We start from the raw sequence: 14,197 nt of genomic DNA on the forward strand, positions 1-14,197 counted from the left end.
ATAAATAAACTAAAGATAATTTGTAAATAGGTGTGCATCACAAATTTCATTATCGACTTCTATTTTACAAAAGTTTACAGAGTATCTTATAGTTGTTGCCATAATATATCAAAAAAAGGGGTTCTATAGCGAAAATATTACTTAAAGTAATAGATAGAACCTCCTTCTTTAACATATTATGTTTTAAAGTTTAACAACTCCTCATTTCTACTTAATAACTGTGAATTCGTTATGGTGAACAGTGAATTCAATAATGTCATGAAAGTGTCAATAGAAGGCAGCACAGTTTTCTCCTATTCAAACACTAAAAATGTCAAATAATCTTCTTTAAAAGTATTTATAAAACTCTTAAGAGAAGTTCGCTAACTCCTTATTCTCAAACTATACTTAATAATAGACTGTGAGCTTCTGCGAAGCCTCATCTCTGTTTCCTTGCACTCTCAAAGGAGAGAGTAGAATCATCGTCATGCTTTTTGTCCTCTCAAACTTTCCCTGGAAACCTGGTCTTTACTGTTCTCTTATCTGCTAAAGGGGGTTGCCAACTTAACCTACTTTTGTCCACTACACTTATCACTACACTCTCCAGGCCTGGGGTTCACTTGACTACTGGCCCCCTAATATACACAACACATCTTCTCTTTATATACTCAACATAATAATCTCTCTTCTACCACTACTTTCCATAGAATGGATTATTCTTTTCACCGCTTGCATTAATCACTTATTCATCTGTCAATACAGTAGCTAATAATCAAAAGTTTTGGTTGTAGTTTTTCGTCAAATTTAAGTTTCGTTGGAGGGGGGGGGTTTGCACACGATACGATAAATTCATAGATAGATATTAGAATCATAAATATTCATAGATATTGCATATACAATAAAATAATAATAAGCCTATCCTATTTCTTACTATCTAATAGAATGGTTTTTTTATAACACTCTCAATATAAACTCAACTCTAGCTCACGCACAGGCAATATTTTGCCTATGTTAACTTTTCCCTTTAATTGAGTATAATAACTTATTAATTCATGAACCTAGCATTAGTTTAAGTTCTATATTATTAAGTCAAATTTAGTTAAGGGTTTGTTTTATTTTCATATAATTGAGTTCAAATTAATAATGTAATTTTTAAATACTGATATTTTTGTTGTATTTTTTGAGGAAATAAATTTGATTCGAATTTGGTTATCTCATGATATTATGTAGAAGGGAATCATTTTTTACGCTTTGCAAGAAGGTGAAATTTTCAAGAAAACTTCAGATTAGATTCTATGGAGACTGAGTTCTGAGATGTCCCTTCTTAGTCACAAATCTATGAAATATATCTTAATTTTCCTGCATCACTTCTCTAGAAATTGAAGGGGTTTTAACCTTGAATTCAACTTTTCTATCATTGTTTTTTTTGTAGTTTTGTCTGTTTGTGTTTCCGGGTTTTAATGTTGTATATTCTTCCGTTATCACTCATCTTTACTATAATGCTTTTGCATGTTACTTATTGTTTCTGTATATTTGTTGTACAACAGTTGAAATTCATGGAAGTTCTCATTCAAGAAAGAATGAAGCTCCGAGATAGACACCTCGGTTGTATGGAAAATTCTTGTGAGAGAAATATAGCCTGCTTCTATATGAATACTAACTACATACATCATGAGAAAAAGTATGGTAAATATATATGATAATATTTTCAGCAGTGACTTTTGACAGTCGACTGTATTAAATGACCATAATTATTTCATATGGAGAAGCACCTATATGAAAGTAATTGATTGATGATTCATTACACGATTTCAGAATTGAAAGTGATATTGAAAAGATTTTGATAAGCCGATTTGTCATTAATATAGGTATGATTATTGAATTAATAGAAGGCAAAACGCAATATTCCGATCGAATGGAATTTATCGAATGGCTTATTGTTCTCTCTTGTTCAGTAATTGGTTATCTTTGAAGCGATTCCTGAATTACTTTACGAATAATTTCTAAAAAAAGGGTAAGTAAAAATCATGACGGACGGTTTTGAACCGTCCCACCCTCACCTAAAGATTAGAGGTCCGACTAATGATGTCCATACCAGTACATGCTGGCTAATTTACAATGTTACTAAAGGCAAGGTCGGAAAAACATGGTTTAACAAGGGACTCCGACCAGGACATCATCCGTGCTGAGACTTTTTCATCTCTTTTTTCTTCCTTAATTAGTTCCTCCAGTCGGGTAGCTATATAAGATTACAGTGTTTGATGTTCAAGCATGACTCGCGCTGAGAAAACCTCCAGAGATTCCTACCCGATTTTTAATGACGAATAAAATTTCGAAATTATATTATCATCCGTATTAAAATAATTTGTTGAGTTTCAAATGAGATTGGATTACTTGAATTCCAAATTTCAGTTAAAAAAAAAAAACAGTTTATGTGGTCTATTCCTTAGAACAACCCATATTGTGTCAAAAATTACTGTCACTGATAGAACCTTGTAGATGTTGATTAGATTTTGTGAAGTATAGTTACAGTTATATTAGTTTATTGTATGAGTAGGGAGTATTTTATGTATTTTATATGAGTTTATGAGCTTATATATTTTAGTGAGTTTATTATATGAGTTTAGAGACATTTTATGAGATTATTATATGAGTTTATGTATTTTAGTAGGGAGTGGGAGGCATTTAAATATCAACAGATGATAATTATTAAAATTAACATAATATAATTGTTAAAATTGACAGTGATCACCGATGATTGATGAGAATTATTTAAAGTATTGAGTTCTTGATTTATAGTTATGTTTCATCCTGCTGGCATGATTAATAGTTGGTTTGACACTCTTGTCTCCTGTACCTTTTAGTCTAAATGCCATGATACCTGTAACTCATTTCATATTTTGGTTTTGGCTCTGTGCTTTTCAGAAGTATCTATAGTTCGAGAGATATTACTTCTAACATAAGTAACTACTAACATAACTAAGTATTACTTTATAACATAAGAGGGGAAACCGATTTCTCCTTGCACAATTTGTAGCATGGACAGAGTAATTGGATGCTGACACAAAAGTCCTTTCTCCTCCTTTCTTTCTTTTCATCACACCCCATGAAGCCTGTTTTATTTATAATTTGTATTTTGTTTGTGTTGTTTTGTATATTCTTTTTTTTGTGTATATCGTGTTGATTTGAATAAAATTATTGATTGATTGACAAGTAGGGAGATATAGTACATAGAATAATATTATTATTGAATCTATCTATCATCGCATATGATACTATAAGAGAGAGAGCTTTCAACTTATTCATTATTCATTGTATTGTTTCTTATATATCAAACCCATATAATTTATTTCTTAGTTGTAATTACTTGATGAATTATTAGTAGGCTATGTTAGGTATCAATGATTGATTTTTTTTACTTTAACAGAGTTTCTCGTTCTGCAGCATCTCCTCCATGCGTACAGGAAATCTTCCCTTGCATGCGAGTATTTATTGTCATAAGTTTTATAAATTATTATTATATTAGCTTAGACTCTAGATTAATCATTATTCTTCTTTTTTATACATTGTTTTTGACAATAAAAAGTTTTTATTATTATTATTATATTATAACTAGATTTTAGAATGATTCAATATTAGCCTAGACTCTAGATTATTAATTATTCTTTTTTTATACATTGTTTTTGACAATAAAAAGTTTTTATTATTATTATATTATAACTAGATTTCAGAATGATTCAATATTATCCTAGACTCTAGATTATTAATTATTCTTCTTTTTATAAATTGTTTTTGACAATAAAGAGTTTATTATTATTATATTATAACTAGATTGTCGAATCTTTTTTATACATTGTTTTTGACAATAAATAGTTTATTATTATTTTTTTTTCTTATTATTATATTATAACTAGAATGTCGAATGATTCAATTGTTCTTAGCATAGAAAAGCTTTATTGGAATTTATATTTTTAGTGCAGAATTAAATGAAGCTAATATATTAGGATAGTGCTTCTCGTTGGAGTTTCTTATTCCGGGCGAAGCTTCCAATTTTCTCAAACGAAGCCCGAGAAACACCCGAGTTATTAAGAACAGGTTATTTGTAACGCAGTTTTAAAGCGATGAGATGTATAGTCGATGGAGGAAGTCGGGGAAGAGATGAGGGGAGGCTGATGAAGACGATTTATAACTGAAGCTGTAACAAACCAAAGGAATAGTTTGAGTGCGGAAGCATGACAGCGACAGCGACAGCGACCTACTCCAGGGCACTCTTCTTCTTAAACCATGCTGTTAAAGACAAATCGGAGGATGAGAAGCAGAGAAAAAGAAAGGATGTGAGTGAGAGAGGTGGAAATTGGGCGGATAAGAAGGAGAGAAGGAATAGTGGTGGGTGGAAAGTGAAGATACTATGAGTAAGCAAGAGGGGGAGAGAGTTGGGAGAAGAGGTGACAGTGTTGTGATACTGTATTATGAATATTATCAGTACCTGTATTATATATGTATAATGTATCATTACAATACGTGTAACAACTGATGTTACACGCTCATTTGGATGAAGAAAAAAGAGAAATATAATAGAGATAAAAAGAACAGGAAAGAAAAGCGAAAAAAAAACAAGATAAATACAAAAGTAATATCAGACAAAGTAAACACAGACCATAACTATCACAATCAAAATCAAAGCATCACAATCAAAGTAACAAATCTCATGGAATTAGAAAATACAAAAAATTAATAAAAGAGCTAAAATAAAGCATTTGAAGCAATTCCTGAGAAGGAAAAGAGGTAGTCTCCTTCAAAAGAGAGAATGAGTGATAATGATTAACGGCCTCTTGCACAGTCAAAGCTTAAACTAATTTTAATCAGCTGGAGGCTGATAAAATGAACCACAATATAACAAACCAGAGTTGATATGGATTTAATCTAGTTTAAAATGAAATTTAGTTTAAACTGATACTGTGCAAACGGCACTTAATTGGTCAAAATTTCGAAAAAACGACATGAAGAAAAATTGGTAAAACAAAATAAATGAGAAATGGATGAAATAAGTAAGAGAAAGAGGATAGGGGTGTACATACAGTAGTAGTAAAGATTCGAATAAAATACTAGGAGAGGAAGGATGATGATAACATTATAAAAACTCCAAAGTTGTAGAATTAAGCAAAGAATGAATTGAAAAAAAGTTATCTACCCATTTGTTCCGACTTTTGAACGAAATTTCAAATACCGATGGCTAGACTATATAATAATCCAATATATAAATATACTAAGAAATTTATATGATCTGCGAAATTTATATGAACCAAAGTTGTAGAATTAAGCAAAGAATGAATTGAAGAAAGTTATCTACCCATTTGTTCCAAAGTTGTAGAATTAAGCAAAGAATGAATTGAAAAAAAGTTATCTACCCATTTGTTCCGACTTTTGAACGAAATTTCAAATACCGATGGCTATACTATATAATAATCCAATATATAAATATACTAAGAAATTTATATGATCTAGGCTACGAAGTTGTTGCAGCCTGAATTTCCATTGAGCCAGTGCTTTAAAGGTTTTAATGCAAGTAATACAAAAACGACTTGATAGTCGATGAAATCGAACTCACATGAATGGACTTGCTCATAGAGAATTGGCTTGAAAATTTTGGTGGGGATGAAACAAAATTTCAGTGTTCAATTTTGATCAGATTTGAAAATAATAAATCACGAGGAGGAGGATTGGAAGTAATAGTAGAGAATAGTCCACAGTGAGTGCGAGGAATGGAAGAAGTTTAAGAAATAGGGAGAAAGAGTTAGATAACGTGATGAGAATAGATTAATTGATTGATTAATTTATTGATTGAGTACTTTATACTTTATTTATGTAGATTACAATATATACTGGCTTATATACAATAGCTTACAAAACAGCAATATTATAGATGGATTTACATAATATAGACTAAGAAAATAATTATTGAACTGCATATTATATGAAAAAAGCAATTGGTAATAGCTATAGATAATACTGTTATGCATCTACATAAATTGGCGGAGCTTTGGACATATCAAGGTCCATACTTTGGAAAGAATATTTAAAATATCCTTTCCACTAATTCTCTACCAAAAGAGATTGATTTAAATAGATTGATTTGAATAGAGTGAAACGAGCGAAAAAGAAGATTTGGTTCGGAAGTAAGATTGATTTTTGAACGGAGTGAAAAGTATAGCGATGGAAATTGAAGAGAATGTGGAAAAATTAACAGACGTATTAGAAAAGACAAATAGGAAAATCATCCAATCCATTTTCCATGTGTTACTTGACAGTATTGGACTCGACACAAGCCATCCATCCAATTGTCATCCATCCATTGACTGTTTTAAATTTTATTGTATTTTGACGTTTGCTACAACACTTTGTGTTTTATGACAATAAAGGATTATTGATTGATTGATTGATATTGAATTACTGGCACTTTCTCATTCTATTGCTTTCTCCAAGGAAAGTAGAAAACACTGTGGAACTCCCATATAGGTAGATTGAACAATCACGGAGGCTAACATGATGAACAAAGAACATCTTTACTCTTCTATCTTATTGTAAAGAGCTGAGTTATCGTTACTGACGATAGTTCAAAATGCATGTCAAATTCATTTGAATCAGGAGTTACAACTTATGCAACTCTTTTAGACAAGTATGACTGTTGTCTGTTTTGACTGCCATTTTTGGAGTTATATGTTGCCATCACATGTGATTTTGGGCATTTGGCAGTGACTTCCAAGATCGAAACGCCACTTCTAGACGTAACTTGTAGTTGGTTGTAGTGAATGTCAGCCAATATTCCAAGATGAACGATGAATCATCACTGAAGCAAGCTCTTGGAATGAGTTGGTGAGAAGACAGATGGGCCAGAACAGTTTTGTGTCTTATCTTCCATCGGTTTGATTGAGTGGCTTATGATGCAGCAAGCTGTTTCCACAACCCACGTACCAAGCCAGGATCGTCCAAGCCAGTAAATCCGTAGAAAAATAACCCGAAAAAATTTGACGATTCGTAAAAAAATCAACGAAGAAAAATTTCATATTGATAAAAGTGACGGTAGAAAAAAATCAGGGTCGGACCCTCTCAAGCCGACTTATATGTTTGAAGATCATGGATATTGGAGAAATATAGGATTCTATAAATCAACTATACAGTACAGAATTTCCTATGTCTTCATCAATCAATTTAGTAAAACAAATTTTGAATTCATTTATTCAATTCTTTGGCATTGTGAAATTGAACAAATCCACCTTAAAATTATTTATTGCAATATTCACATAATTGAAAACTTCATACGTAGTCGAACATAATCAATCTGATGTTTTTGCCATTACATGTCCAGTATTCAGGAAATAACAGGGAGTAAAGAAAATTATAGCTTCCAGAACGTATTTCAACTCGTGAGGATTGAAGATGAGTCTGCAAAATTCAAAAGGATGCAATTATTTTTGCATAAATGCATGTTAAGCATTTCTTCTGAACGTGAGTTTTCAGGTTATGAACTTATGAAAGCTTGAGTTTGTCAGAACACCTGAAGTATTAGAAAATTATAATATCTATATAATATTATACGATAGCACGTCCAGAAAGTAAGTTCCGTTTCAATTTATATCCGCTACAGCGCTGCGATCGCAGTTCCGCACACGTGTGGTAGACGCGTACGTTTAGTTGTGCTTGTTTACAATGTCAGTGTTGATTGAAAATCCCGCCGCTTGTGAAATCAGGTCTGTGATTCGTTTTCTGAATGCAAGGAAAGTGAACCCCAGTGAAATTTGTCGGCAAATTTGCGATGTTTATGGACAAACTGCGATGAGTGATTTAATGGTGAGAAGATGGGTCCGTCAGTTCAATGATGGACGTAGTGATGTGCTTGATGAAGAACGAAGTGGGCGTCCATCTTTGGTTACAGAAGAAGTGGTTCACGCGATTGATGACAAGATCCATGAAAACCGAAGGTTTACAATTAGTGCTCTCGCTATGGAATTTCCCCAAATTTCGCGATCACAAATGCATGAAATTGTTACCGGAAAACTGAAATTTCGACAAGCTGGAAGAAACTGTTCCCAACTGGTTGAAGACACAGGCGGCAAATTTCTATGAAGAAGGCATACAAAAACTTGTGCCACGCTATGACAAATGTCTGCAAAATTTCGGTAGTTATGTGGAAAAGTAGTTTGAGAATTGTAGAATTTTGTGCAATAAATAACTTTTCTGTATCTGTACACAATTTAATTTTATTACCAAACGGAACTTACTTTCTGGACCTACCACGTATTATTGATATATTATACACCTCTTATTCATTGAGGAATTGATAACCAAATAAATCATTTTGAGCTGAGTGCTTGGTGTGAGTTTTGAAAGTTTAGGTTTCTGAGGAGCTGTAATTCTCAACGTTTATTCATAAAGCCAGAATGACCCCGAAGGAATGAATTTGGATTTTTTGTCTGTAATATTTCCATCGCTGCTCCAAGGAATGTGTTCTGGTGTAGGCAGGTCAGCAACTTTATTCAATAAAACGTTGCTGGATTAATTTCACACGTCACACTGGCACACGTTATTGACCACATCGCTATGGTTGTCTCAGAGTCTCAACATTTTTTTTAAAGGACTGTCTCATTGAAAGGTCATGGTTGGAGATGAAGGTGAGAATGAATGCACGTTCCAGTGGTAACATTCTTGAATAACAATCAAGCGGAATTCCACTCTCAGTTTTCAATATCGATACGAATAATCCCTTCTATATTTGTACAGATAATTGATTCTCCCGACGCATTCCTTCTCCACAAATGCCACATGCTCTTTGGCGAAATTCAATTTTCCGAGCGCTGGAAATAAAAACCGTTCCATCTTGCACGTCTATTTCATCGAGATCTTATCAATGGTACGCAGATTGAAGAATTTTGAGAGGAAAAAAGTGGAGAGTTGTAAATAATTCGATCAAGGAAACACTTTCAGCAGCTCCCAAATCAAAGGCTCTGACCGTTTCTGCTGATACTTCCATCATCTGCGTAAATCAAATTATGAGAGGTATTTTCAGCCCTATTAACATTGATTGACGAAATAGGGAGATGAATGGAACGTTTTTGGACGCTCCAATGAAAAGAGAGAATTGGAAGAAAGCAGGAGAGCGTGAGAAGAGCAAATGAAATGGAGAGAGAGTGATTGTGAACTGATGAAAGACGTAGAATACGGTATTCGTAGCAATGAGCGGGGAAGAATATTTATGACGAGTTGAAGAGTCTTGTGTTGGTTGTGTCAGACACGATTTACATCAAAGTAACTTGCAGTTAATTGCTTTAAGTAAATGTAAGTAGACTGATTCAATTAAATGAAAGGGAATATTCAATTATTTAAAAATATCTCTTAGGGTTCGCTGTTCACAATCATTTGGGAAAACTGATTGATGAAATTATTATTTCCTAGTCCAGTTTCTCGATCATTTAGGGGAAGTGGGCTATGAGACAATTATTTCAAACCGAATTAAAATTTAATTTGTATTTGATGCCAAAGTATAATTTCTTTGAAATTAATAAGTTTAATATGAGGCTCATAGTGAATCCTAATATCCTACGATCTATGTATTGGAATATTGTACTTTGGAAATTACGAATACGAATCAAAAGTACAGTACGTCCGTCTTTGAATTTTTACTAACATCAGTGTCATCTTGGAACACTTAAAAAACGTAATATACCTGAAAAACTCCCTCTGTGGAATTGAGAACAGAAATTCCTTAATGGATTTCACTACTGAGTGGTGGTAAGGGATAGAGAATGCTCTCAGCAATCCCAAAAACTCTCACAGTTCCCTCAACATTTCCCGGTGGATAATCGACAAGTTTCGATCCCATTTAATGGCATCGACCAAAAATAAACCAAACTTGTGTGTTTGTTAAGTGATCAACAATTGAATTAATCTTTTTCCTTGTTGTATTCTGTTGAAATCTTTCTCCAGAATCAATTTAAATGTCGGCAATGGAATGAGTAAGCACAAGTAGGCACATGCATGGAGGGATAGCACAATGTATTCTCTGAGTAACATTTCCTTATTTGAGATCTCTATTTATAATGGAACTGGACACCTGCTCAACAATGAGGTTTGTTTCTGATTGAGATTTGAATTATTAAATAGTGAATGATACTTCTTTTAGAATGTAAAATTTTCGGAAATAAATTCAAGTACTCGTATAAATGATTTTTTAATTCGCAGAGAACAATAATTTTCTTTTCTTATTATAAAATAATATACTCCTGGGGCGAAATAATACATGTAAATGAAAAGGCACAGCGGTGACTTGTTTAATGGTGAAAGAAGAATATATTCATATTCAATAAAATCTCATGCTTACTATTAAACGTTGAAGTACCTACATGGTTGAGAAACATCACAAAGGACGATCATTCACATTTTTAGGCTCTCAAATCTTTGACTTTACGATACTGATAAAAACGTTTTTAGCGGATCAATGGTTCATTTGGTATGTATTTTTTATTTTTTTTTTTTAAATATTTTTTTATTGAAGTTAAACTGTTTTATTTACTTTATTGCATTTGTAATGTCGAGGTTGAGTGGTAGAGAGGACTTAGAAGTATTAACTCATTTAGTATACTTATTAAGTATTAATTATTTTTTTCATTTGAATTTTCATATTTCATTCTGTTGTAACAATTTCTGATTCATACGATAAAAACTGTCACTAAATTAAGACTAATATCTTATTGGGTAAGAAGATCACATTTTTACATGGTATAAGAAATTAACCAATTAATTGATAATATACATTCTTCTACTATTAGGATTGATTTGTACATGTCATTTGATGCTTGAATATCCAGCATTTCCTTTGTATTTGAATGAGAAAGTGAGGTAGGCCTGATGGGGAGATTGAGAGAATATTTGAATTTTTCCAGGAATTCCCTCTTCTTACTGAAAAATATTTCCCTAAAATTTTGTAGCAGCACGCATGAAACGGAGAATGTAGGTAGACATAAATTGGTTCAATTACTCACCAAAGACGAGAGCAAGCAGCCAGATGATCAATATAGCTGTTTTGGCTCTTCCAGTGGTCGACTTGAATTTGAGAGGGAAGCAAATTGCGTACCAACGATCCACCGAGATGAAGGTCAGAGTCAGAACAGATACGGCGACGGAGACAGTCTGAAAAAACATCATTATAATCAGAATACAATGATCATTAATCAGATTCTTCGCAAAATTCATGGTGACAGAGTTCAAAGTGACCAATCATTAATCATACAATATTAGAAGATAGAAGAAGTGTGCTATGCAAGTAAAGAAGACCATGAAATGTGATTTGGGAAGGATGATCCATCTCAAGTACTCTTACATCATTCACCGCAGTAATTCATGTGGCTAATTGAAAATATTCAAATATGAATAACAAATAAACTTGAATCTCGTTAACATACAAATAAAATACACTCTCTTCTCTTCTTTTAATATGAATATTATCAGTCTCATACTGATATAGTCTTAGTATGATACAGTATAATCATGCTCATATTTTGTATTATATTGTAGAACTACAGATTTCATACTCTTTTCCAGATTATGAATGTTACGTAATTATGTAGGAATACGATATTTTGTCGTACTTTGGGAGTTTTTTTTATAAAAAGGTCAACATACCACTGACGATGTAACCATGAGCATGAATGCTCAAAAATTGTATGAAAGCAATTTTCTGGATTAAAACTTGATTTGAAAGTACAGTATTAATTATCCTTACATTGGTATTGGGACCTTTTCTGACAAGTATTCATTATTTTCAGAATATTGGAATTTTAAGTTCAATCATGAATGTAACATAATTATTTCATCTCAAATAAAAAGTGACTTACATCACTTCGGGATTCAAATAATTTATAATGAATCTGTAATTCATTTTATTAGCCATGTCAAGGAATTCACGAATAATAACATTCCGATTGAATCATAACCAGTTGTTTAATGTGAATCGAGTTCCTCGAACATTATTAAAGCATGAACTGTGAAAGTGTTGTAAACCCTATAAACTCAATTTTGCATTGGAAATGCAGTCGTTCAGTAGATATTCTAAAGATAGGCTACTCATTTAATTGGTATTGGAAAATCAATAATCACCTAATATTAATAATAGAATTTCAAAAATATTTGAAATTTGACTTTTTCTCCACCGTCAAATTATAAATTTTCACTCTCTATTTATTCTTATTGATGCTTTGAAAATTAATTAAGTATTGAATTTCGCAATCAATTTCAATTATCTTGTGATGATGAAACTGACATTTCCTCTAGTGAACTGTCAGGAACAAATCATTGGTAAACGTACGTGCGTGAAAATATGATCAAAAATTCTATTTGAATGACGCGCTCTCTTCAGCTTTTCATGAAGATAAATTTAGATCAAGCTGCTCCCCAATTTTATTCTGCTTCAGTATTTTGAACAATAATTCATGTGAATTACCATAAGTTGGTTAGGATATGCTGAATATAAAGTTATGCCTACTGACTTATTTTTTACCACTATGAAACAAGAGGCAAGAGTTTTGGATTGATGAACTGTTCATTATTCATTACAAGAATCAGTGTTCTCTAAATAGATAGATTTTTATACAACTCAAAAAATGTACAACAATGGATTAAAATATCGGAAAAGTCTCTTTAGAGCTTATCACGGGTACCTCATTTAATAGTTTCTTTAATTTGTCATTCACACCTATTACGGGCAGGTGATATTTGTACATTCATGAGAGAGGGTGGTTGGCTACTGGCTTCCTGTTTGTTTTAATCATTAATAATAAATTGAATGAAACCTGCTTATAATTGGGATATCTATAACACTTCAATCGAAAAATATTTTTAGATTATGTATGATATCTTTCATTGAGATCTTCTTGAAGTATTTCTTAAAATTTTTTAAAAAGTTTTTGTTGGAAATTGAATGTAGAATCCATGGTCTTCAGCTGTTGCAGCTTTCGTGGGACACTCTGTATAGAGTACAAATAAAATAATGAACCGTATTATAAAATTTAGAATTTAGTCTTGTAAGTTTGAAGTGAGACTCCATCCTAAATGCCGGTAAGTGACACGAGATATTCTGTAATGAACGTCTTACAGAATCTAGACAAGAGTGAGAAATATGATGACATCATGGGATTTTACAGACCGGTGACTGTTTTGAACGATGGGGATTTGAATAGGCTTTATCATTTCCACGTCAAAAACTTCGCTGTCAAGGGGGGGTGACCTAGTTGACATTGATAAAAAACGAAAGGAGAGAAAGAGAGAGAGAGAGAGAGAGAGAGTAAGAAAGAGAGAAAATAGAAGGAGAGAAAAAAATATGAATGTGTGATGGGTGTGAATGAAAGATTGGAAGAGATGGAGTACGAGTGTGAAGATTCTGCGCTTTGTAAATGGATGAAAAATGCTAATATAACATATAGAGGAAGTTGCAAAATCAACCTCAGTAATAAATGTACTATGTGGTTCACGAATGAAAAGTGATGACAAGTTGATGGGAGGAGATTTAAACCAAGAAAAATAAGACTCATCCAATGTGATATTGTAATTGAAAAGAAGTAGATTTCACCGAATTCCATCATTCTATATCACTCACTCTTTATCAGAACAGTTCTAATGTACATGTTCAAGAATAAAATATGTTACAATTCAGAATCCAATCACCTTCATGCATAAACGATGGCATCCCTGGAGTAAATAGAAACGCGTCAGACTTATGAATGAAATGCCTATGAAAGATTATAGGGATTCACGTCTCATCATACTAACTTTTCTTTGCTGAGAATTTTCAACTTCAATGAAGATAATTCATGCAATTTGAACAAAATAAAGAATAATTATTACAGTTTATCAATAATTTGTCTATTGTTCTCAAGTAAATCTATTGTAAATACTTCTACTTTTTAGCATGGAACTGTAAAACTATACTTTAATCAATTTGTGTTCTTCTCAGACCGAATCTTGCGGAGCGCAGGTTACTATAAATTAATGATACTGAATCATGATTTTCATAATAATTAATCACTAATATTATAGCACAGGGTTGATGAAAATTATGGAAACAGCTCAATATTTCTTTTCCAAGAATAATTTGACAGTCAGCCATGTTGGGGATCCTATTCGAATTAAAACACTACTTCACTGTCGTTTTAAATGTTTTTCAGCTAGC

At 32.4% G+C, this 14,197-nt stretch overlaps 1 protein-coding gene across 3 annotated transcripts in view; it reads right to left on the reverse strand.

Moving 5' to 3' along the window:
• The window catches only part of LOC111048589 (orexin receptor type 1), a 247,865-nt gene that overhangs the window by 103,101 nt on the left and 130,567 nt on the right, over positions 1–14,197 (reverse strand). For all 3 annotated transcript variants that reach the window (XM_022334504.2, XM_039442529.1, XM_039442528.1), the window contains exon 3: positions 11,016–11,163. In XM_022334504.2, coding sequence (XP_022190196.2) covers positions 11,016–11,163 — 148 coding nt within the window. The remainder of the gene's footprint in view (positions 1–11,015; positions 11,164–14,197) is intronic.

Source organism: Nilaparvata lugens, chromosome X (genome assembly GCF_014356525.2).
Source record: "Nilaparvata lugens isolate BPH chromosome X, ASM1435652v1, whole genome shotgun sequence".
Lineage (NCBI taxonomy): Eukaryota > Metazoa > Arthropoda > Insecta > Hemiptera > Delphacidae > Nilaparvata > Nilaparvata lugens.